The sequence below is a fragment of the Toxotes jaculatrix genome, chromosome 8 (genome assembly GCF_017976425.1).
Source record: "Toxotes jaculatrix isolate fToxJac2 chromosome 8, fToxJac2.pri, whole genome shotgun sequence".
Lineage (NCBI taxonomy): Eukaryota > Metazoa > Chordata > Actinopteri > Toxotidae > Toxotes > Toxotes jaculatrix.
In genome coordinates, this window is record NC_054401.1 from 10,735,501 (window position 1) to 10,761,419 (window position 25,919).

At 42.2% G+C, this 25,919-nt stretch overlaps 2 protein-coding genes across 3 annotated transcripts in view; both read right to left on the reverse strand.

The window, feature by feature from the left end:
• myh14 (myosin, heavy chain 14, non-muscle) overlaps positions 1-18,167 on the reverse strand; it is a 29,061-nt gene extending 10,894 nt beyond the window's left edge. The window contains exons 1-24 of one of the 2 annotated variants that reach the window (XM_041044540.1): positions 18,033-18,167; positions 14,153-14,330; positions 12,315-12,521; positions 11,040-11,196; positions 10,000-10,027; positions 8,607-8,721; positions 7,577-7,624; positions 7,258-7,269; positions 5,970-6,062; positions 5,805-5,868; positions 5,432-5,530; positions 5,158-5,301; positions 4,831-5,045; positions 4,585-4,737; positions 4,165-4,338; positions 3,890-4,063; positions 3,656-3,770; positions 3,238-3,306; positions 1,987-2,192; positions 1,737-1,858; positions 1,429-1,498; positions 1,194-1,354; positions 548-656; positions 50-181 (exon numbers count right to left, since the gene is read on the reverse strand). In XM_041044540.1, coding sequence (XP_040900474.1) covers positions 50-181; positions 548-656; positions 1,194-1,354; positions 1,429-1,498; positions 1,737-1,858; positions 1,987-2,192; positions 3,238-3,306; positions 3,656-3,770; positions 3,890-4,063; positions 4,165-4,338; positions 4,585-4,737; positions 4,831-5,045; positions 5,158-5,301; positions 5,432-5,530; positions 5,805-5,868; positions 5,970-6,062; positions 7,258-7,269; positions 7,577-7,624; positions 8,607-8,721; positions 10,000-10,027; positions 11,040-11,196; positions 12,315-12,521; positions 14,153-14,317 — 2,832 coding nt within the window. In that variant the 5' untranslated portion in view covers positions 14,318-14,330; positions 18,033-18,167. The remainder of the gene's footprint in view (positions 1-49; positions 182-547; positions 657-1,193; positions 1,355-1,428; positions 1,499-1,736; positions 1,859-1,986; positions 2,193-3,237; positions 3,307-3,655; positions 3,771-3,889; positions 4,064-4,164; positions 4,339-4,584; positions 4,738-4,830; positions 5,046-5,157; positions 5,302-5,431; positions 5,531-5,804; positions 5,869-5,969; positions 6,063-7,257; positions 7,270-7,576; positions 7,625-8,606; positions 8,722-9,999; positions 10,028-11,039; positions 11,197-12,314; positions 12,522-14,152; positions 14,331-18,032) is intronic. The other variant, XM_041044542.1, reaches the window with a different exon arrangement.
• A 3,297-nt stretch (positions 18,168-21,464) lies between these two features.
• kcnj14 (potassium inwardly rectifying channel subfamily J member 14) lies at positions 21,465-25,426 on the reverse strand. Its single transcript, XM_041044562.1, has 3 exons — positions 23,942-25,426; positions 22,541-22,858; positions 21,465-22,174 (listed from the first exon to the last, which is right to left on the reverse strand). Exons 1-3 carry the CDS (start codon positions 25,001-25,003, stop codon positions 21,944-21,946), a joined length of 1,611 nt encoding a protein of 536 aa, XP_040900496.1. The 5' UTR covers positions 25,004-25,426; the 3' UTR covers positions 21,465-21,943.
• Positions 25,427-25,919: the final 493 nt, after the last annotated feature.

The window sequence follows — 25,919 nt, forward strand, 5'->3', positions numbered from 1 at the left end:
GGGAGAGCAGGGAGAGACAGTCGGCTGAATGAGATGGAGGTTTGTTTACCTGAGCGTGTTTCCTGTCCAGCTCGACGTAGTCCTGCTCCACTCGACCGAGCTTGTCCTTCGCCTTCTGGAGCTCAGCTTCCCTGGCCTGTATCTCCTCATCCTGCCGGGTCACCTGCAACAGGGGCTTCACCTGGTTGGATCAGGACAAGGTTCAATGGTCAATGTGAAGCACTTGCATCCACTAGTGATTCCATCTGATATTGGGCTAATATAATGTTTCATTCTATTATCATGGATCTAAAGTCAGTGTATGGATTTTCCAACATATTACTTCTTATGCCAGTTTGTAATACCCAATCCTTTGTTTTAGTTATAATTTAGTTTAATGCAAACTGGGAAAAGCATCCCTCTTTATACAATTTTCCCGTCACATTTAGCAGAACCTTTTCAATCATTAAATTTCATTTCATTAGTGTAACTAAAATAAATCTTTCAGCAAAGCCACTTAGGGATTTCTGCACTGTATATTTCATGTGTGTAGTTGTGTTCACAGTACCTTAGTGAACAGCCGCCACCACTGCCAGTTCCTGAGTTTGAGGTAAGCAGCACAGTTTCTCTGCATCACCCTCAGAGCGCTCAGCTGCTGCTGCTTCTTCAAAAAAGCTCTGAGAAGAAATTTAAAAAAAAAACACAGTAAATAAAGAAACATAAATTAGCAGTTAACCTGGACAAAGAAAATGTACATGACAATGCAGCATGTCTTGTCAACTCAACTCAAAACTCTGTATCTTCCATGAATATTACATTTTTTAATTATCTGTAATTAGTTAGTCTTCACTCCAATATAACTTTATTATTTATGTAATTTACATGCTTCCATACGCTGTGCCAAAGACCTGTCAATGCTACTGCAATTCCTGAGTCACTGATAGGGGCAGAGAAAAGATTAAATATTAATGCTCCTTTAAGAGCGAAATACACCCGCCTGAGTGTTAGAGGTTTGCCTTCTCCTATCCCTTCAGTTTCATTTAGTGAAACAGTGATGGTGAATGTCCGAAGACTGATGTTAAATAAAGTCAATTAGTGTAAAATAAATATTTACAAATGACCAACAGAAAAAAACATGTCACTACTGCCAAAAACATCTAAATAAAGTGTGAAATGGTCGCGTATTAATGTTTACTCTTTGGTATTACTCTTACTTGCGTGCTAGGTAGCCTCTGGCGGCGCTCTGGAAGCGTATGATGGTGTCAGTGATCTTTAGGTCTCTCTCTTCCTCCAGGTGAGCCAGCACTCCAGCTCTGAAGAAGACTTTACTTTGACCCACCCTGAATAGGTTGTGATCGAGCTCCAAAGCACTGATCTGAACAAGGAGACAGGGTTCAGTGGTTGGTCAATCTAACACTAAATGTTTACAGCTACTGAAAAATGACTTACCATGAGTTCTGATGCCTGTTTACCATCCATAAAGGTGCGAGGAATGGCATTAGGAGTCAGGATCTCATACCTGGAAGACAAGTGTGATTCTGTGAGTGTGTTAGAGACTGAAGATGTGTAAAAATGGTCATTTACAGGTGCCAGAGAGAGTGCTTGAGCACACATGTAGTGTGTGAGAGTGAGAGAGAGAAAGAAGGAGGCACAGATGGTTATGAAAGGTTGCTAATTTGTCATCCACCCTCTTACGTGGTGACAGAAACACAATCACACACACACGCACGCGCACACACACGCACGCACACACACACCTCTGTCTGAACTCCTGGAATGGGATACGGTTAGGGAAGCCTTGTCTGCAGATACGGATCCCCTCCAGAACTCCATTACACCTCAGCTGGTCCAAAACCAAGTGGGGAGACAGTTTACCGGCCTGAGAGGGAAAGAGAGAAAGGAAGGGAAAAGACAAGCAGAAGAGTAAAAAAGACCTTTCAGTTTACACCAGGTTTCTTCAACACTCCTGGCTTCCCCCCCTCCCCTCATCCAGTTCTCCCGTCTCACCCTCTTCTCATGATTGGGGATGATGCAGCGGAGGAAGTTGGGGTTGGTGTTCCTCAGTGTGGCCATCAGCTTGGTGAGAGACTCTTTGTAAAGCTGACCAACAGTCCTGAACATTCCCTTCTTCGTCTTCAGTCCTGCTGCTCCGAATGTGACCGGCCCGCTGTTCTCTCCGGATGACACCTGGTCCAGACCCACGATCCTGTCCACTGGACAAAAACACAGAAAAGAGAGTCTCCGTTTCAGCAGCAATTATCTATTAAGTACAATGAAAGTGAACGTTTGTCAGACTTGATTTGGCATGGTTATGTCTGAGGGAATGCCATGGCACAATGATGGCATAAACATTTCCCATCTGCTATCTGGGCTCTGGACAGATGATATCAGATGGTTAACAATGGATGAGAAGCTCATCAGATGCAGCGGTTTGTTTGTTTTGTTTTTTAAGCCAATATCAATAAAGGATATTTTCTCACCCATATCAGCCAATAGGATACATAAACAGACTCTTAGTGCAATAGAAGTGATTTAACAGGTAAAGTGTTTCCAGCTCAACCTGTTAACTTTGGACATGTCTAGACAGGCATGACTACAGGTCTGTCTAAGACAATGATAACTGTATTTTTTTAATTTCTTTTGGTGATTTGACAGCTATATTGAGAGAGAAATATCTGCATTAATGATCATACTCCAGCAGCACTGAAGTTATTATTTAAACATATTTAAATTTTAGTATGCCGATATGTTGCTGCACCATTAGAGCTGATTCAGGATCACATTTGTGCTTGCACATGGTTGGTTTGGTTTGGTTCTTTCAGTGGTGTTTTTTTTTGTGTCAGTATAGTGCAGCACAACTCTTATGTGATGCTGAATTTGGATTTTATGATCAAAGGCATGCTGCTACCTTGACACTCAACTTTCTACAAAAGCACAGTGAACTACTTCTGTGTAAATGGAAAAAAGCTACACCACACAAGCACAACACTGTCACTAAAAGCCAAAAACTTGTTTAAAGAGCAGAAAGAGAGCAACTGAGCTAACATCACAGTGGCAATATGCTAAAAGAATTGACAATATTTAACAGTTCATGACACCACAGCACAAATATCAACTAAAAAAGGAAACAAAAATTACACAAAAAAACACTACAGACTACACACTACAATCAAAAACTGGGCAGACAGAAAACAATAGAATATCAGAGAAGGGAGTGAGGAATGTGAGTGTGACACACAGAGGAGGAGAAAAACCTACTGTCGGAGCCATTAGCCTGTAGTGTGGCATAGGAGTCAAAGAAGTATACACGGGGAAGAGTTTGAATATCTAATGCAGGAAAGAAGGAAAGGACAGGGAGAAAGATAAGAGGGAAGGAGAGAAGGAGTCCAAGTGAGCACCGAATTAGTGGAGAGGCAAGAGAAAAGAACAGGAGGGCGAGGGAAAAGAGCAAAGCAAACACAGGAGAGAACAAGAAGGAAGAAGCACAGAGAGATGGGCCGAAAGTAAAGGACATCAGAAAGATAGTGTAGTTGCATAATAGAGAAGGAGAAGAGAAAGAAATGCAACCAAGTTAGTACAATTTGCACCAGAAGCGCTTAAAAAATACAGTTAAAAGAACATTGTCGTCATTTTTTCCATTGCACACATTGTGAATTAATGTGTAAATCAGCCTCACCCTCCTTCCAGAGCTCAGAGACAAAATGATCTGATGACTGGTGGAGGAGAGATGCCACGTTGTCGTTCAGAGGATCCATGTTCTTCACCAACCAATCATCTGCCTTATAGTCCACCTAAGAGTGGGGAGGCCAGACAGGGGACACAAAAGGTGAGATGTGCCTTTTTGCTAAGTGGTTCATTTGAATGCAAATATGGTAAGTATGGAATTAGCCAAAAAAAAAAAGGGGGATACCTTTCCAGCATAGTGAATGATGGAGAAGTCAGCTTCCCCACGTGGCTGCTTTGATTTGAAGAATTTTGGATGGCTGCCTTGCTCAGCAGACAGCTTCTCCACAAATGAGCGGTCTGTCGCTCGAGGGAACCAGCACTCTTCATCCAGCAGGGCCAGAACACCAGGTGGGTGGGCCTGACAAAGCCAGAGAAAAATTCATTGTGAGTGAAATGTGGAATTTATCATTTTAAACAGTGTGTTTAAAAAAAACACACTGTGTTTCTCTGTGTATGTACCGGTCTCTCAATGAGGTCAATGCAGGGCTGTAAGTCCAGGCCAAAGTCAATGAAGTTCCACTCGATGCCCTCCCGCTGGTACTCCTCCTGCTCCAGGATGAACATGGTGTGGTTGAAGAGCTGCTGCAGCTTCTCGTTGGTGTAGTTGATACACAGCTGCTCAAAGGAGTTTAGCTGCAGAAGAGGGATTAAACAAAGCAAACAAAGATTCAATAATTCATCAAATCATGTAATGTAAACGATGAAACACACTCATAAATGACCCCTATACATGCCCTAAACTAATATTGATCACAACCTAGTTTAAACACTAGTTCTGACTTTAAACGTGCCTCTTAAAAAAATCTGGCCAAACATGTTTTTTTATAGGCGTTTACACATCAGAGAAACAAAATTACAAACATCATCACATGAACGAACCTGGAAGATCTCAAATCCAGCGATGTCAAGGATCCCTATGAAGGAGGCTCCCTGTCTCTGTCTGCGGTCCAGAGCTCTGTTGATCCTGTGCACCAACCATCTGAACAGACGCTCATATGTGGCCTTTGCCAAGGCCTCCACAGCAAAGTCAGCCTAAAAGAAGATGGAAGCACAGTTAGCTGCACTCCACAGGGGCACGTCTGTTTATCTGTATGAGTACAAATGTCTATGCTTATAAAATCTTACCTGTTCTTTAGTCTGAGCCTTCTGCACATACTCGCGACCTACTTTGATCCTGGGAGTGAGGATGGCCCGAGTGAACTCCAGCACATTGATGCCCAGCAGATGGCACAGTTTCTGAGCAGCTGTGTTATCAGGCATGGAGGCCTGGTCCTGGTTCTTCTCCTTCATGAAGGAAATATTCCCAAACTGGAGCACAGAGGAGATCACCTTCAGCATGGCTGAGAAGAGGTCGAACAGGGAGAGGGAAGGTGATTTATAGCAAGGATGAAATAGACAAGAAGCAAACTATTCACTCTCTTTTTCCCCCTCTGTTATCATCCTCTGTCTTACACATCAACTCTTCAGGGGTGAAGCCCATTATGGCCATAGAGTCCATGGTCTGGGTAAAATTCTCTGAATCGCTCTGACCAGGAACAGGGATGGAGCCTCCACTGAGAAAGCGGTACTCGTCAGCAGTTCCTAAGAGCAGGTCCGCTAAGGAAGAGAAGACAAAAGAGGAAACAGAGAGATTTAAGTAAAAATTACTTGGATATTGTTTAGGACAGTGATAAATTACTAGACCACCGAGCAGTACGTCACTCTTGACCTGCGTCTTTTTGCTCACCTCTTGTTTCCTCTGAAGCTCCACACAACAACTGGTAAAAGATGTGGAACGTCCTCTCATCTTTGGCCTGACGGGTGGCCCGAGACTTTTCAAGGAGGTCTAGATTTATATGTCATGGCCATTTACAACCAAAAATGGCATAATAGTGCAGTTTATTATCATAAAACTAATTTAAAAAATAGTTGTGAATTTACCTTTAGAGAGTAGGATATTTAAACTTTAAAGAAAAAATTAATTTCACATATTTTTACCAATGAACAATGAAAGTGTGACAAGTCAAGTTTCAGACAGCACTCAAATCCTTCCCCCGATCTATGCTTATCCAGAGACCAGGGGTTTCTATTAATCTGTCAAAAGACATGTAAAAGGATACAGGTCTCAATGTTGGCACCAACAATGTAGCCCGCCACATCAAAATTAATGCGGATGAATTTACCCTGAAAAAGGAGGAGAAGTGGTCAAGTTGTTCAAACTGATGATACTGACATAAGACATTTCAGGAGCTAAGGACAAACAAATAAATCTAGACAGGTCTTACAAATCTAGAAGAGTTGTCGTTCTTGACGGTCTTTGCGTTGCCGAAGGCCTCCAGTATGGGGTTGGCCTGCAGCAGCTGTCTCTCAAGCTCGCCCTGAGACACACAGGAGACATCAAGTAAGCTTCATAATACTACAGAGACAAGAGCCTCAACAAAAGACTTCCATAGGGACTATCTGCTAAAATGCACCATTTCAGCCTGCTCTCTTTGAATAAACCACTGATCTGTTACGTAAAACAAACAAACAAACAAACAAACAAAAAAAAAAAGTGACTCATCCTTGAGCAGTGACACAAGCTGGTGCATTTTAGGGCCCAAAATAACATCCACACAATACACACCATTGCCAGACCCAGGAACAAATGATTCTCAACATCATTAAAAGTCATAGAGCCCTCTTGAGTTAAGCAATCAATAATAAGGGCATCAATCATGTGTGTTAAAATTTAATCTCTAATCATCTCTTATTAAAAGGCAATCTCCTGAAACTAACTAACATGAGTCAGTTGAGAACCACTGTTGTAGAGCAGTGAGGGCAGAGGGAAGCTGCAGCTTTAGGTACTAGTATCATACACACGCTACATAGCTGCAATGCATTACTGCAGCTGACGCATTGCCAGTGCAGCAGCAGCAGCGGCAACAGCAGCAGTCAGTGATGAGTATCAAGGGAGTTACTGTAGCTACAGGAGGCGGCTATACTGTAAAAACTGGCAAGGAATGTCAGCCAGCCACCACCGAAAGCAGACACACACAAATACACACGGAGCAAAAAGCCAGCAGTTTTTACAGAGGAAAAACACACATTAAACAATGTGTACACTGCACACATTGACCAAACCTCATATTTAAGTGTGCACACTTGTTCAATTGCTACACAAACACACGCGCACACACACGCACGGATGGCTGTGACAACACAGCTACGCCCACTCCCAAACCCAAGTTTGCATTCATTCAACTGCATTGACACAGACTGTCCAGTCCATGTGATCAAAACCATCTCTACAGGAGAAATGTCTCACAGTTCAACAAATAGCGGTGGCATTTACAAGTCAGTGGGAGTGGGAAGCCAACCCCAAGCCCACTGGGTATCACCAGACAAAGAGAAAAAAAACTAGAGACCCTGAAAGCCAGGTTTTCTTCAGTTACCAGTCAGAGAGAAAAGAAATATGCACAGGAGATATGATTCTCTTTACATGATAAGATGAATCATATTAGCTTTAGTTCCATTTCTACAAACTCTGATCCCCAACAAATAAACCCCAAGTCTAAATACTTTCATACTCACATATTGTACAGTCTGGCGAATTGTGGAAAAAAATGAAGTTTTAGGAGGGAGGAGAATGGGCGGATAGGTGAACATATGAATGGGATAAACAAACAAAAAAAAGACAAATAAGACAACAATAACACAAACAAAGGAGTACAAAAAAGCAAAACCAAATATACTGTACAGTACAAGGCTTGACTGTTATGAGGAGCCGCATCAGTAGTGAAGGTTTAAAGGTTTGAGGTTACTCAGTTGAGTTAGTCAGAATCATTGTGGAGTCCATTAAAGGAGAAAAGAGGAGCGGAGAAAAGCAAAGGGAAGGACAGAGGAAACTCACCCTGTTCACCATAGTACTGCCTCTTGTTAAGGACCTAGAGCCATCCATCTGAACATGCAGGAAAGAGAGAAGGACAATGCAGAGAGAAACGAATGAAGGGAAACAAGTGCTGGAAGGAAGGAAGGTGAGGAATAATGCAGAGAAAAAACACATCTGTAACAGAGAAAACCCACTCCAAGGCGAGAAAAGATAAACTTAATTGCACCTTCAGGAGAACACATGACATTCTGTATTTATAACATCAGTCAGTATGAATAGATAATAATATGATAAATAAACAGAAAAGTGATGTGATGAGGGTTCAGTAAATTGTGATTGGGTTCAGGAAGCAACACAGGTTGCAGAGAGCAGCAACTTTGAACTAATGAAATCACCAGTGAAAACACTGCAACAGAGGTAGGCCATACTATAATAAAACAATTGTTTTTGGGAAATATGCTTTTTTCCCCCCCTTTTTTACCATGACACAGAGAACAGAGAAGATTGATACCACTCTCTTGTCCATACTCCAAGTACAGACACGGAGACCAGAGGCAAGATGCACATCCAGTACTCCGACTCAAAATGTTTATCTATATATTCTATAAGCATGATCGGTAAAAAAAATACTGCAAAGTGAATGAATATGTGAAGGATCTGGAATATCATGACAACACATATCAAACACAGAAGAACTGCAGTGACCAAGAGGAACAACACTGTTAATTTAAAGCAGTACTGCACTGGTGATTTACTAATTCAATGTTCCCTTCAAGTGTTTACTAATGTTTCTGTTTCCTGTGCATTAAGTGATATGAACAGTTTCGCTTATCCTCTACTTAGCTTCCTACAGTGTCATCCTACTTTATATTCCTTTCTCCTCTCTTTTATCTGTTTCCCTGAACACTTCACCTTCTCCATCTTTCCTGTTTTTCATCTCCAATTTCATTCTTAATGTTCCAAGAAGGCCCTTCTTCTCTTTGTATATTGTTTATCCAGTTACTCTTCTTTCATTTTTACTTCTGTGGTGTCAGTCCTTACTGTGACATACCTGCACAGCTTCCTTGTTCCTTCCCAGAGTGCCACTCTTATGGGAGGAGGCAACGTGAGCCAAATACTGGATGACTTTTTTAGTGTTCTCTGTTTTCCCAGCTCCGGACTCACCACTGGAATATACACGTGCATACAAAACCAAGTAAGGAACACGCATTTACACAATAAATACCATTCTCTTCACAAAATGGTCCACCTCAAACACATATGGTCTAAATTATGAGTGGTACATATAAGCATTTTAAAGAGGGAACACACAGGAACAAGTGTCCAAACACACAGTCATCACACCAATAAATATAGAGCTCATGCAGTGCATTCAAAGCCACAGGTCTAAACAGAAAGCAGTTGTGGAGGATACAGGCTGCGTCAGTGTTGTTGCTCTTGGAGAAGAATGAAGGAGAACAGAGCAAAAATAGCAGCTGTAAAAGATCTAAAAGAAGCAGACACCTCGTCCCAAATATACTTCGAAACTGATTTAAGATTAACCTAAAGTGGAATTCTTAACAATGACAGGAAGAGTCTGGCAGGAAGACAGAGACACAGATGGGAGACCCTCAGGTAGGCAGACAAATGATGGGTAGAGACAGACGGGAGCCTATGTGCTCAGTTCTGACTTGTGGCTCTGAACTCGCATTTAAAAATGGCTCATATTGAACATCAGTATAAACAGTAGTCAGCCCTGCATCTGCATGTTTACATTTACAACATACAGTAAAACGACAAATACCATCATGTGAATATTCCACATGAACTATGAATATCAGCAACACATTTTATATATTCAAAACAAGAACACATGAAAGTTACTAAACATGGCCAAAAGGTGCTAAAAGGCAAAGCTGTAGCTGTATCAGCAGCTTGGGAAGATGTGTATGGGAGCAGTAGAGGAATCTGTGCTTACAGTTTCATTTCTGTGGGTCACATGACCAAGAGTCTGATTTGCAATACACCACAAACCACATATGAAGATGGCCAAGAAATTATTTGGAATCATCCACCTTTTTAGGGGGCTGTTTCCTGGGGTCTCAGTGCTTAAGACAAAGACTATCTACTGTTAGTGTTATCACAAAATCCTTGGTTTGATTCTGGTAGCATGTTATCACTCTTTCTCTCTTCTCATGTTTCCTGTTTGGCTTGTTGAAAAAAACACACTTTGGTCCATATTTGCTTGAAATCTGACACACGTACATATAAACATGCAGGAACTAACACGCATAAAATAAAACACATGAAAGCACAGAAGACACAGGCAGATACTCTCAATGTGACCCCTACAGAGATTTTCCTCATGGCAAATTACAAAGAACACGAACACACACACACACACACACACACACACACACGCACACGCACACAGAAACACTGGATTCCTAATGCAGACTACTCACGTGCAGAGGATTGACTGATCTTCTCTGTCTGTGAAAGAAAAAACAGTGTGAAGTCATACTGCTTGAGTGAAATGACATTGTGTACATTACTTGCTCAATATATGACACGAATATTCAACAATAACAGGCTAAAGATGAGTAAGATGAAAACACGAAACTACAAAAAGATAGATAGATAGATAGATAGACAGACCTCACACCTCACATTTTGATGTTTAATACATTATATGAATGCAGAGATGGAGGTTTAAACTTAAATCCCTGACTGTGCTCTGACTCTTGGCACGTCAATCACTGCTTCACTAATTAGTACTGTAGAGAGAAGCAGGTCACCAGCTGAACTGGTCTCTCCAGGCTGCCAGACCACACGACTCTGGATGTCAATGGGTGGACATTGTTTGCAACATTGCTTGTATCTGCTTTTAAGTTTCCCACGAGTTCAGTCTGGAAGAATTCATACTGGTCCTACAGGTTCAATCACTGTGGTAACACACCTACAAGCTGCCCTGAGGGGGACTGGAGGAGGGGGGGTGGCAAATACATAGACACAGAGCCTCATCTGTCATGTCCTGTTATCTCTGGAAGACACCCTGAGGCAGAGACATTGCTCAATCGACCCTTAACTGTTTTTAAATTGTTACTGGGAATTTCATGAACTCAAAGTGACAGGTAGGACCTATAAAATGCCTGTCCTGCATTGTTGTAACTAGTATAATATGTGGTTACTATCATTACCACAAAAAAACTGAATTATCTCATTATGTCTACACGTACTGTTCATTAAATAGAGTGCCACACCTGGAAATCTCGGTTGCAAAAAATACCATCTTAACTATTTGTTTTCGTTTTTAAAGCTTTTGATAAAGCCGGGGGTTAAGAATATACCACACCTTCAAACAGTGTTCATGGTGTGGCTTAGTGGTCAAAGATCATAGAAGAGATTCAGTACCACATTCCAGGCCAGCTGAGCTGATAGGGCTAGCTACAGTGTCAAAGTTAGTCAAGGCCACCGACTGTTAGTCACTGACAGTGTCAAGTACCTTGTAGCATGCTGCGATAGGCAGCCTCTGATATGGCATAGATGTGCGGAGGCATCTCATGGCGTTTTTTGCCCCGGTACATCTCCACGATGGACTCTGTGTAGATGGGCAGGTTCTTATAAGGGTTGACCACCACGCAGAACAATCCTGAATATGTCTGGAAAAACACACATGACATTATATTCAGTACATTAATTAGGATATCATTTCAGGCCAAATACAACGGTCTCATTTACTTTTAGTTCTGTTGGAACGTGTTGGCATTTTGTAAGTCTTTTTCTGGATTCAATATATCATGCAGCTTGGCACCATTCTTCCTGATTAATTATTGTGGAACGGGTAAACAGAACACCTTATTTGAACATTCGGGGCTAAGCTAATGATCACAAGAGAATTGTCAGTAGGATGGATTGGATGGAGGACGAAGGATACAATTTCAGCCACTAAAATGACACACGAACTACACATGTAACATACGTAACAATAAAACATACATAAATACCCACAATGACAATAAAAAAAGATTCATGTGTGCATCACCCACTCATAAAATACACAAACACACACCCACAACAGATTCGTTGTTACGTGCAACATTTTATAAGATTCAAAATGTATCATTTGTTTATGATAAGTGTGACTCATCAAAATGCTGTGTCCAGCCACACCCAATCATTAATGTCCTCATAATTTCCTCCAACTGTAGTGAAAGTCATGAATGATTACAAAACCACTTATCTCTTATCTCATGTTGTGATACGCCTCTCTAAGCTATTACAACAATCCATCCCTGCCCCTCTCTGTCCATCTCTTAATCTTTCCTCTCAGCCACAGCGCTATCATTCATCCCATTAACAAGCAGCTGCATTTAATTGCCTATACATTATTCTACTTTAATTGCACATATTACAATCTATGCTTCCTGGGTATGGCATTTATCATTGGCTTGTATCACTATGACTTCCTATCTATCCCGTTCACTCACTCCTCCTGTTCACTCATTTCTCTTCTTTGAACTCCCCCGTTTTCTGCAACAGTAACCAGAGATGCCCCCACTGCCACCACTCACACAGGAGCAACTTTGTAAACTGACTCCTCACCTCTCTTACTGACCCATATCAGTTACACAGCTAGCTGCTAACACATGCATGCACATGACTTCACAGACTGTATGTTGTGCTCATGCATGCATGTGTGTGTGTATACAGGTGTACTGTTAGTTTTATACTGTGAATGTGTTCATTATCTCACACAGCCACTGTTTTGTGCACTCACATAGATCAAACCAGAGTAGTATCTCTCTCTCAGGTTGTGCAGCACAGAGGCTTCGTTGAGGCAGGTGAGGTCGGCCATGTCCTCCACTTTACTGAAGCGAGGAGGGTTCATCCGCTGGACCTCCTCCCTGGACAGCGTCAATTTCCGCTGGCTGTCTGTAAGCTCAACTTCCACCTCATCGCCACGCTCCTCCCGAATACTGGCCGACTGAGGGTAGAAACACACCGAGAGATTTAACAAAGAAAACATGGGAGATAAAGGACGAGTGCGAAAATCAGTTAGCAGTTTAAATTTGCTTGAGAAAGGTAATCCACCACAGTGACCATCATGTCTCTGCATTTACTGTTAAGATTTCACGGTCGGGTGCCAAATAGAAATGCATTCATGAGATAGGCTGTCAGAAAAATCAATACATAAAAATCTGTCTTGAAAAGAATAACGTGATTTTAATGTTTAAAATATCTTGCACTTAAAAGATGGTTGGCAGCTTCAAATCCTCTCAGGAGTCAGAAAAGGTGGATGTTGCATTTTCTTTTGATCTACCAACAACAAAAAGCTTTTATAGCAGTCCTTGCCTGTAATGAAAGTGAGAGACTAAAAATAATACAGACAGTATAATGAATAGAAGCTAAAAACTAGAAGCCATTAGTTTCAGTTTGCTTTGGAATATTGCAATTTGTAATTTTGGGTTAAAACACATAAAAAACTCTGGTCCAGTCCTTTTCATTTATAATGAAACAAACATTGAAACTATATTGGTGAAACTCTCACTGACAGAATCTCTGTTAGTGAGAGTATGAGTGTCATTGTATTTGACAACGGGCAAATACAGATGGTTACAGAAAACAGAGGAGAGGACCTCCTTTGTCTTGCTGGTCTCGTGCTTGTTGGACAGGAAGTAGTAAATTCAGGGTCTGACCAGGTCACAGGACGCTGCTTTGCCACACTTTATTCTCCCTGCTACTTGATATGCAAAACACAGAAAATACTGTATGTGTGTGTCCGTGTTTGTGTGCATGTGGGTGTATATTAGTCACAGAGTGAACTACAAACTCAGAATATTAAACCGGATGAAAGTGTGCGTGTCTTCATGTGTGTTTATGTGGGTGCATAGAATATGAATGTGTGTGCGTGTGCGCACGCGCGCGTGTGTGTGGGTGTGTGTGTGTTTGTCCAACAGTGCCATTCTCAGATCATGAGTGTAAAATGAAGTCAGTGTCTTGCAACGGCCTCTTTAACATTAGGAGGCTGAAGGAGAGTATTGTTCTATTCATAGAGCTCTCTATGAAACCAGTCCAGCAGAGAGAGAGAGACTCAGAGATAGGACATCGAATTCATATGTCACATTCTACAGTATGCACCAATGAAAACTTGAAATGTGTATTATGCAAATACCAAGGCAAAGTGGAACTAATTAATATTAGGACAATGGCCTTGTGATAGTCATTAGGCCTTAATGTGTTAGGCCTATTAAAGTATCTAACAGTACGAAGGAAAGCATAAAAAATAGGGCATTGTCATGGGGATAAGAAAACTCATAAATTTGATAACACACACATACGGACAGACACATACCCTGTACTGCATTGCCCCACCTGTGACACACCTTGAGTGGAAGGCACATACCCGGGGCTAATCATTTACCAAAGAATTAATCGTCAGATTGTGAGAAAAAGAGATGTGAAAACAAGTTGTAAAATTATACAGCATTTAACCCTGAGTTTCAACTTGTTTAATCTCTTTACACCCTTTGTGTTCTCAAGTAGATGTTGGTGCTTGTTGGAAACAAAAGCCATAAGGTCATCCATTTCTCCTCTGAGAGGACAGCACCAGCTTACCTCAAAGCCATGCTTCTCTGATGGCACCCACACCAGCCTCTTGGCTGCCCAGTCGGCCTGGCTGGCAGCGGAGAACATGGAGTTGGAGGTGGGAGACCCTGGCGCCGCCCCCGATGACAGGAAGCGGGTGACATCGTTGGCACCGCCCCCCGTTGGCCTGGACATGGTACTACTGGCACTGAGCGAGGAAAGAAGAGAGGAGGAAAAAAGGGGGACAATAAAAAGTTAGTCTGCATTGAGCAATTTCACTCCTTTTCTACTCTCTTGTGGGAGGCTGAAAACTGGAACGCCATGGATGATGTAAAGGACTGTCAGACAGTGACACTGACATGATTCTGCGTCAAAGCATTACAGACATACACTTCATTGGCACCCACCCACACATATAGGAAGAGCAGTAGTAGCACGCAAGTAGCATGCAGGCTATATCTAGCTGAGATTAGGCCAGGGATGGCCTAATTGAAAGACACAGCAAATCAAGGAGAGGACAGGGATGGAAGAAAGGCAGAAAGATTGGTGGGTGGAGGGGTGAAGGAATGGAGGAACAGCGAGCTGCATCAATCGACTGAGTAAACTGACATGACAGTGAGAGGGGGAGGGATGGCGAGGGCAAAGGAAAAGGGTGGGATAGCAGTGAGGAGAGAGGATCGGACTGGACTGAATCTATTGTTAACCGAAAGAAAATGAAGCATCCTTCCATTACAGGCCACAGGACTCTCTGAGAACCAGTGGACACAGTGGAGCCAAAATGCTGAATCGCCTTAGGGGCTGGTATCATGTGAGAGAGGAGATGACTGTAACTGGAAGTGGTTACTACTCTGAAACATAAAGCAATCTTCAGTCAGAGCGACTGTAAATACTATAACAGGATGTTTCTAGATTTGCTCTGACAACTAAGATTCTGTGAGAAAAGTTGACTTGGTGAAGAGAGAGAAAACTTGTGACAGTAAAACTTTCCACTGAGGGCAGTAGGGATGACAAGTAGATGCTGCCCTAACCAGGATGACCCAAACTGACCATTTACCAGTGACTGCTGTTCAGATGGGATGTATTCCCGTGTTTATGACATGCAAGCATTACTACAACCATCAGACAACCCCTGCAGTTTGTTGCATAGGAAAATAGGAAAAGAAAAATACTGTCTATGGAAATTGCCACACTAGGTTTAATTCCCTTCAGTGACAGACTCTGGCTTCTACAATGCACCCACGTTTCATTGCTCTCACAGGCCCTTGATTTTATTTAGCATCAAGTCAGATATACCGGAAGGTTCAGAAAAATCCCATCTTGGCTGTTGACGTGAACGGTATTTACAAGTTGGAAACTGGTAATTACATGAACTCCCATAATGTTAGCGCAGGACCATTAACGTTCACAAAGCTGTTAAAGGGAGTCTTTTCGTGGATGTGCACAGTAAGAGATTAATCATTAATGGTAAAAAAAAAAATCCATTATTGATATTAAAGCACATAAATTTCAGGCTTCTGTATCTTGACATATTTTGTAGGATATTGAAAGTTGTTCTAAGTGGTGTTTTATCGAAATCCATGAGCCTTAAACCCCTCCCTTTCATGTGGCAATCTTTTCTCAAGATGGATAGTTACAATTTAGGAATGAAGAATGTTTTGAAGAAATTGAGAAATGCTGATGAACTAATTTTCTGATTACTAAACCTACGTAATGGAGCTTTACAACAGAATGATCAAAACTAGGAGGTATGGAGGAATGAGATGACACAAGGTCTTCGTGAGTGACTATAGGGGATGAAACAAGCTTGAGTGTGACTGTCAGCTTTGAGCAGACAGGAAGGCTATTGTACCGACTTGCATGGTGTTTGTGTTGACTATTAGGCGTCTCCATGCCTCAGCAGGTATGTCATCAGTCCTGATTCCTGCTATGCATCAGAGTCTCAGTTTTTTCCTCTCTGTCTGTTCATGACAGAGTCCGGTCCCCAACCCTGCCGTCACCATACCTGTTACTCTAATATGACTCTGGGTGTGGAGTAAAGATGTTGACAAAAGAAGTCGCCACCACCCAGCAAGTCAGTGTGGAAACTATGTTGATCCCTCTGTGGCATACAACTGCTGTGCGTCTGTTCTTAAAGGCTGGTATCTTTATTAAAATGTATTTTTCTCAAATCCCACAGAGAGACTAAAACTAACAATGAGTTGGTCCAACTCACAATAATTTCTGATTTTTCTGTGACACTCAGTCCCAAGCCCATTTGTTCTGAAGATGTAAACCATCAAAAGCAGGTCACAAATACATAGTTTTGACCAGTAATTTTCGCAAATAGCTGAGCACTGTAGCTTTTGGCAAATGCTGCTCAAACAGTGGCATTTGTTTGAAACTATTCTTGCTATTTGTTGCTCTACTGAGTATTTACCTCACCTGGAAAGTGTATTCGGGACATGAGAATAATCTACAGCGGTACTGTGCTCATGGTAATGAAGGAATATGTCACCCAGTGCAACAGCGTGGCTCACTGATGTGCTTTTAATAGATTTTGGTCAACAGTGAAGGTCTATGGCACAGGGGGATGAGCTTTAACAGGCCTGGGCTACATAGACAATACTTGTTAATATGATCAATTCATTATTTGTTTTGGTCTTTTTACAGGATTTGATGACCACACGAAAAATAAAAAATATTGCCAGCCTTGTCCTATCATAGCCATATATAACCCACTATCTGCCGTATTAGCATATGTGATTCCTTTGTCTCCATACAACTCAATATCATTTCTAAATCATCTTTAACAATGATCGTATAAGAGATCTTTACTCATCAAACATACAGTTGCAGTGTTTGGTGCTGCTGAGTCCCATCAATGCCAGTGATTCCCCTAAAGCAAAGTCTGTACACACACACACACACACATACACATAGACAGAGACCTCACAGGTTGTCGCAGTACAGCCTGGACTGACCAGCAAACTCGTCCTGCAGCAGCTGGAGTTGCCAAAATCTGACTGCTCTCCTCCATAGCAACACCCTGAACACTCAGCAGCAGCCCACAGACAATACCTCCTGAGTTTGAACTGAGGTCATTCACTGCGGGGGGTCCTGTGCTCTGTGTGTGTATATGTACGTGCTTGTATCTATGTATACGTGTGTGTGTGTGTGTGTGTGTGTGTAATTAGCGTGGGTGCCTGCGCGTGATTGTGCGTGTGTGAAATGGGCAGGAGAGGCTGGAAACGCCTTTTTCTTCAGCTTTGATGCGAAGTGGCATTGCCTCGGTGATGATATTGTGACATCGGCGGACTTTAGCGGACAGTAAGCGGAGGTGACATTATTAAGCCACTGGCTATAATAATCACAGTGCTGCTGCAGAGCGGTACAGCTGCGGCGTGACCCCTATAAATTACCTGCATTTTAAGATTGTAGCTCCAGCACAAAAACTGACGAAGCCAACCACACCTTCAACATAAGACATGAACAATCACATGGGCCCCAGCCTTTAACTGAGCCTGTGAACCACATACATGTGGCAGCCCCAAAACCGAGTAATTATCACTGAAAATAATAGGTAGGTTTTATTACTATCGATAATATTATTGTTGTTGTTGTTGTTAATATATTTTACACAAATCCCTCAGAAGGCCTATACCTTATAATTATATGGGTCGAAATCTTTTATAATAAGGCCACTGGACAGACACAGTTTCCCTTGGCCAGACTTCAGGTCCTCGAAGGCGTCCATAAAGATCAAGCCGGTATAAACGCCTCTAGTCTGACCACCGTTTCATTTTAGGCGTTATGCCACCGCATTTAGACTAACCAAGCGAGGTTAGCCAGCTCCTCTGAAATATGATACGTTCAGGATATTACACCGGCTATTTACCAGTTGGATTAGGGTAAAGGCAATTAAATCTCTCACCTTCAGGTTCCGCTCTGAGTCGTGGATAAGGCTGTGGTGCGAGGAGAACCGGGATGAGGCTGTTTCTTGGGTATTTTCCTGCCTGATAGGTGTATAGCCTACCGCATATGCGGCTTTTATCATTGCACCGCTCTCTCAGTGAAGCCGCACACACTGAGAATAAAACAGACGGAGAGCAGTGAGGGCAAGGCGGCGGCTTCAGCCCCGGAGAAGAGCTTCCTGCCAGAGGACCAACCGGGTTCGAGAAGACGGTTCTTAGACGGGCCTCAGAGAGAAAAGACTCCAATCAAAATCTACAACCGAGCACCAGACCCGCCTCATGAATACGACGAGAGTTTTCCGCCCCAAAACTGGCATGAAACGGGTGCGGCGACGAATGGTGTTAGAGGCAGAGCAGCTATCTCCGCCAATAACCAATGATAAGTGACAAGAGGCGGGGAGAACTGTGACTGGCGTGGTAAACAGCCAATGGGAGTGCTGCAGCAGGTGGCTGTGCGGCACTCTCGCGCTAGAGTAGGGAAATTTGCGCGCCCTTTGTTTACCACGTCTGTGTCGGCGAGTGTCCGCAGACACTGATCTGGGATCGGATTTTCTTGATTCCCCGAGCAAACACAACCCGCGGTTTACTTGGAATGATCTGACTCCAGGCGCGTGATTCAGATCATCCCAGAAAATCCGACTGAACCCGTGTACCCGAGGTACCAGGGTTCCGGGGCTAGTTTTTACACCAATGTAAATATCACATAGGAGTCATAGCTAAAAACTTATGAAATGTTAATGTGGCATATATAATTTCCTATACAGAAAAATACATTTACTGCACTAAACATATAACCAGTGAATAATAATTACTGTTATTTTGTCAGATAAAACTATACATTTAAGTAAATGTATAATCTTGGTAAATGTGGTCATAATTATTTTACGTATATCTTGGCAACAGATTTTACGACACAATTAGCAGATTTTTGTTCTTTTCAGCATGTCACAAGTAGAGGGCCAGTTAAGACGGAGAAACAGGAGAATAAAAATAAACAAACAAATACATAAACAACAGTTATTTTTAGATTCCAAGAGGATGTGTAAATGTAGAAAACATCGATATTTCTTGCACTACCTTCTGTGAAAAACAAGATTTGGTCATTTGTTTTGCATCAAAAAGAGTCCTATAGACTTACAGCATGAGCTGCAAGGAGGGCTACAAAGAGGATAAATAAAGAATCAACCAATAATCGCAATTCAGTCCCTGTTTTATTTGCTCTACAACACAGTTAATTTTCACTTGGAAGTGCTCTGTGCCTGAGACAGCTCTGAAATTACATCCCAACTTCGGAGCAGAGAGGTTTCCCTTTACTTTAGAAAAGTAACCAAGGAAAGGTAGGTACAGCATTTATTGCTTCCATCTCACTAATTTATTAAAAATGTAATAAGTATTACAGTATACTATGTATTTTACACTATGTGTATTATAAACACATTGATTTTTTAAAATGTAGTATGTTTACTGAGAGTAGTGAATCCTAAGCAACCAGTGAAATTACCAAATAATACACCTGTCTGTTTCTTTCTGGGGTGTTTAAAAAGCGCTATCATGGTTAAAGTGATGGTGCTATAAGTTCAAGTTACATTTCATGGAAGTGGAGGCAGGGTGAAAAACATGACCCACCGTGCAGCCTATAAATAGAACATGGTAGCCATAAAGGAGAAGTGTAAGCGAAGACACAAACACAGAACTGCATTAACATTAATTGTAATAGATAATATGTCATCAATGCTTCAACCCCCTGAGGTTACCGCAGAATATCTTTTCAATAACTCAAATGAAACACTGCGACTGATGCTTTGAGGTTAACCTGTGCTGATCCAGCAACACTACTGTGCTGTTGTAGAGCTTCATCAGTGATATTAGTCTCCATATACTGTATTACTTTAGTGCACAGTAAAAAGAACAAGTTCCTAGGTTGTGCGTAGGACAGGCTGATTATTGGTCAACTTATCAAGGTGTATTCCTGACACTCCGTCCCTCTTTTACCAACACCATCTGTAATCAAATACTCAGGTGGCAAAATGTACTGTAAATGTTACAGAATCTAAAATAAATGAGAACATTTCAGAGAGTTCAACAATTACATAGTCTATCTTATAATTCAGCTAAAAACTTCTGTTATCAGTGCATGGTTGTATACTACTCAGTCACTGAGCAGATTCACAGTAACTATTTGCATAAACATTTTGTCAACATACTGCAAATGTTGGGGTGTGTGAAAAACACTTGCATAAATAGCATTATGCAAATACATACAACAAAAATAAGATTTAAGCACATTTGAAATAAACTGATGCAGATGAAGGGCCAGTTGCAATTGTTTTATGAAGGCACCACCCACAAGACTGTTCCCACATTTTGTGAGAGAAACCAACAGTAACACATTAGAATTAGGAGGGTGTCACATGATTTTATGGGCACAAAAAATATAGAGCAATTTTCCATGAATGTCATCTAGTTTCCAGTTTGATCCTCATCAATTTGTGAGGATGATAGACAGTTCTTCTACTCTCAGAAATGTAGAAACAAAGTCACTCCTTGATTACGTTACCATCATAAGACCTCATCCACTCATTTTAACTCAGTACTGTTCTAGTGATGTTGGAGGTGCCTGCAGGCCTCGGGTGCATTTACAGAGAGTGAGCAGTAATGAGAGCAGTTCCTTCTGCCTTAGATTCAGTCCAAAACATCAAAACTCAACCAAGTGCCAAGACACAAAGATTATAATGTTATAGTGCAGTCACTAATTACTAGACTCCAAAAGTAACAGAGAAAAACAATACAGTGTGGTTTAGAAAAAGAGAACATGAAAAGGTAGTAGTGCAAGAAAAAAAGTATGGTGATTAGCTGGTCTGGACACAGCCACCTTCATCTGTCATCATGTATCACTGCAGCGAATATGACTAACACTACAATGCTTCCTCTGACCTCATGGCAATAAACGCAACACAAAATGGTAGATTAAATAAAGCGAATGTCACAATCAAAGAACACTGTTTGCATGACATGTAGAAAAAAGCCAAAAAACAAACAACATCCAGTACATTACATGGGACAGAAACTGCTCAAACCCGCTGCAAGTTTTCAGCTGTTTCTCCATGTTTCTGTTGCTTGCTTTGGCTCTAAAAGCAGCCAAGCCTAAAACTCAACTTTTCAACAGCCACCCCAAGGTCATAGTATCACAAAATGCACACTATCCATACTTACCATAAGAAAATAAAACATTAAAGTGATAAGTCAGCATCATAGTGGAATACATTCCTGAGTAGTAAGTACACTACCATTTATTGTATCCAGAAGCCATCTAAAATAGAGGTCAAAATGTTCTCCAGGATCCCAAAAATGGAGGTGGTGTTGCAGGTTATAGCCACAAGGGGGTGGTGTTGCATACCCTGTCAGTCAGGCATCAGAGCCAGATGAGTGTGCTGTGATAGTGATGAGCCAGATGTGAGACTTAGCAGACAAGTTTTCAATGATTATGAAAGATTGCCAGGGCCAATCAGACAACTAGGCCAGTGTAGTAACTCATCTCCCCAGCAGACTGACCCAAACCTCACATTCTTTTTCTATCTGTCCATTTCCTTTCTATTTCTATGAAAAATTGTCAAATCCATACAATAGTACTCATCTAAATCTTGCAAACCTCTAATGGATCTCTTAACCTGCTCCTATTCTGGAGCTTCTCTCCTGTCTAATTACTGTAAACAATCCTGACACTGACAAAATCATGGTCCTATCTACTTTTAATCTTGTCTCTCTTGGTTTGCTCATTCCTATCTGTCTAAACCTCTCTTTTTGCCTGTACTTCCTCTAAACTTGTGGGTCAGTTTCCTCTCTCTTTCCCTCCAGGTCTGCTGCTACAAGTTCAGTTGTAGTGGAGATGTTCTGCCAGGGACTGCCTTCGTGTCGGTGGGGAGGGACACTCAGGGTCTTGGTCAGGTTCATCATCCGGGGAGACGAGTTGCAGAGCCACTTCATTCTCATAGCAGAATGAGGAGCGTGAGCTTTGAATGTATTTTTGCTCAGCCAGCTCTTTAGCACTGCAAGAAGGTGTGTTAGGGATTTCATATGTCCGATGGAAGAACGAGTAGTCCACCTAGAAAAAGGGCAGAACACAAGAATTACATAATATTTGTACGGTAACAAGATTGGGAGTCTACAGCAAAGTTTGTTGCTCTGGGAAGTTGTACTTAGGTAGAGTGGTACTTTGAGCTAAATGCTAACCTCACCATGATAACATGCATAGTAACAATGCTAACATTCTGATGTTTAACAGGTTATTATTTACCAAGTTCACTGTCTTAGTTTAGTATGTTAGCATGCCAACATTTTTGATGAAACAAAAAGTACACCCATCCCAACTATAGTAAAATAATCAATATCACTTTATTTCAGACGTAGCATTAAGGGAAAGGAATAATCCATATCCTTCCTGTGTATCACTCTATCCTTCCTTTCTAACCTGGTAGCAGTCTTTCCTCTCGAAGAGCACTGGTTCAAAGCGGTGTCCCCAGAGGATTTCGGAAGCCAGATAGGAGCTACGACACTGTGTTGTCATGGCTGTGGCCTCCACCATTCCCTCGAGTATGACCACTACCTCCAACTCAGAGTCATTTTCAAGTGTCTTTCGGTCCATCTCGAAGAAGGGTGACTCGTCATTGATCTCGTGGACAATTGTGACAGGTGAGACCAAGAAGATGCGGTCAGTGCCAGTGTCAAACCCCACGTTGATGTCTACATTGTCCAGTGGGAGGAACTCTCCCTCTGGTGTCACCCTTGGCTAATAGCAGGTTGGGAATAGAGAGTAAAACAAAGTCACGATTTAGAGGATAAAACTTTCCATATTAGATGTTGCAAAATTGATTCTCATATGTGGGGAAAATATTAAATGGAGTCTAGAAATGATTTCCAATATGAAACAAACAAAAGCAAAAAGCATGCAGGACATGATCAAGTATAATGGACAATAAAAATTAAAAATTAAACTGTACAGAAAAGATGGCATTTGGTTTTTTAAATACACTTAACACCATTTCCTAAGGTCATCTGAGAAAAGCACTGGAAATTAAAGTTCTTGCCCTGACCCAAAAGGCTTAGTACTTGTTTATTATATTCAGCTGAATTTGAAAAATGTGAGTCATACTTTAGTCATACTACCAATGCATAGGATTATCACTCACCCAACCCTTACTATAGTGCAATATCCAGTTCCAGTATTTAGAATTGTATTTCTTTGATCCCTGCAAACTTAATCCTATCTGCCCTGTCTGAACTTTGATATAGTCATGCTATTAAGGCATATCAAATTTTCTCAGTGCCACACTGATTTTGACCCTCCGGCCAACTCTGGCAGCATACACACATGAGTACACACATGGCATCACCCCGCCCCAAAAAAAACATGTTTAAAACTACTCACATAAGACCAGACAGACAGTAAGTTACACATAAACATGCATACAGTACAATCATCTAACCCACATAAGATACAGTACACACAAGGGAAAATAAGATGACAAAGGACAATAGTTCTCAGTTAAAGAACTGTGGGCAAGTTAATCCATGGTAAATCTTCCTAACCCCTGAGGGAAAATAAAACAAGCTCTCATTAACTACGGTCCACAGAATACAGGCCAGATGGTCTCAGCGCTCTCTCTTCCTCTCTACTGCAACCTTTTTTCCTCTCCTGATATCTCTCACAGTAGCAACCTCTATTTTTTGGTACTTTTTACTTTCATTTTAACTTGATCAGTTCCGTGATCTTTTCTGTACAAAGAAAGGGCTCATCTCTTTTATCATTGCCACATTTTATGAACTTTTTTTTTATTCAATCATGGTCATTATACATCTTTCCTCCACTTACCTTCAGTAGTTGTGCTCTGACATGAGCCTCTACCAGGTGGCTCTTGCGTAGGTTTCCAACTCTCCACATCATACAGAGTTTTCCATCCCTTAGTGCCACCACGGCTGTTTCGGAAAACACCAGTGTCTCGTTGCGCTTCTTGGGCTTGGCAATCTTTGCCATGACTGCCCCGATGATGAAGGCGTCAATAATGCAGCCCACAATGCACTGCAAAACGACCGCCACCACCGCCAGGGGGCATTCTTCAGTCACGCTTCTGAATCCGTAACCGATGGATGTCTGCGTCTCCAAGGAGAATAGAAAGGCCGCCATGAAGCTGTTCACTTGGAGGAAGCATGGCTCCTCAACAACTGCCTCTCTATCAGACTCTCCTCCAGAACCAGCCTCTCCTGATCCCAGAGAGGAACCTGTGCTGGGGATAAGCCGAATGGAGAGGTCCCCATGCGCAGAGGCAATGAGCCAGAAGGCAAATCCAAAGAGAAGCCAGGAGAGAAGGAAGGAGAGGGTGAAGATGACCAGCATCCAACGCCAGCGGATGTCCACACAGGTGGTGAAGAGGTCACTGAGATATCGCTGGCCCCTCTCGCTCATGTTGACGAAGGTGACGTTGCAGCGTCCGTCCTTGCCCACAAAGCGTTGTCGGGGCCGGCGGCTTGAGCGCCTGATGCGCCGGCGGCTTGTAGTGGAGGGGGAAGAGAGTGAATCCTGGTCTGAGGATGAACGGCCTTCCCTTCTTCCTCCTCCACTACTGCCTCTTCCACTCCTTAGCCCGGAGCACTCTCCTCCTGCTCTCACCCCGCCTTCTCCTCCTGCATCTCCCCCAACTGACTCTCCAATGGCACTCTGCCTCCGTGCATTGCTGGTGTTGCTCTGAAAAGGCAGAGCTTTGCCGTTGAGGGCATGGGTTGGGGAGGGGCTGCTTGGGGTCCCTGACCCCGTTGGGCTCCCCCCTGCCCTAGCCGTATCTGCAGCACTCTGTGCCAGCCTCATGACCTCCTCCTCCTCCACTGGCCCATCCACCACAGCACTGAAGCGGCGTTTCACACGCGCCGCTCCCATCATTTAATATAAAGTCTCCTCTCTGTTACAGAGAAGTTCTCAGTATTTCTTAGCGAGCCTTGATTTGACTGTTGATGTGATAAGTGAGCACCCTGATACAGTCAGTTAAGTGTGGTAACTGTCAACACCGTTGGTCTTTCAATGCTCCTTAATGAAAAGATAATTGTAAGTTGTAATAGTGGCCAATGATAACCCAGAGGATAGTTCCCTCCAAGGATATTGTCAGTGTCTTTTCAGCAAACTGTAATGCTGTTTCTCTGTACAGTCTGTCCTCTGAGTGATAGATCCTTCAGCAAACAAAGCAGGCTTTCTTGAAGTAGGCCCACAAGTACATTCGTTAACAAACCAGTTAAGTCATACTCACTGACTAAATGAAGTGAGGGGAGCTGAAATGAAGGAGGTCAGCAGTAGAACAGGAAATCTATCTCTATAACCCCCCGTTTGCAAGAACTGGTTTGACAAGGAGAAGTGGGGCTGGGTTGGCCTCAACAGGCATCACAAGAGCATGCACTGCTGGTTCAGTTCAGTTCACAACAACAAAAAGGGAAGCCTCGAGCAGGTGTAGTGCAATGGAATAAGAGGATGGAGATGGAAACATTTTAAGGATTTACAGCTCATTATAGGGTACCTTTCATAATATTGTGACAGGATGCAAATCTGGCATACAATACAGATTCCATATTAACTTCCAACTGGGTGATATGATAAAATCATTTCCAACATGCAGTCAAAAGAACAAAAATAAAACATGCTAATTCTTACGATCAAAGTTCTGCCAAGTTTCACAACCCCTTGGTATGGGCATGGTATGGGAAACAAAGAATATAGTACTTTAAGAAAATTAAATGCATACAGACATTATTCATCATCATAATTCTGTACCAACATGTCTTACAACACCGAATATAATGGTGCAAGC

Coding starts and splice junctions, on each gene's coding strand:
- kcnj14 (XM_041044562.1), bottom strand. CDS start 25,003: ATGATGGGAGCGGCGCGTGTGAAACGCCGCTTCAGTGCTGTGGTGGAT. Junction 22,859..23,941: donor TCAGAGCACAACTACTGAAG/GTAAGTGGAGGA, acceptor ACCTGCTATTAG/CCAAGGGTGACACCAGAGGG. Junction 22,175..22,540: donor AGAGGAAAGACTGCTACCAG/GTTAGAAAGGAA, acceptor CCCTTTTTCTAG/GTGGACTACTCGTTCTTCCA.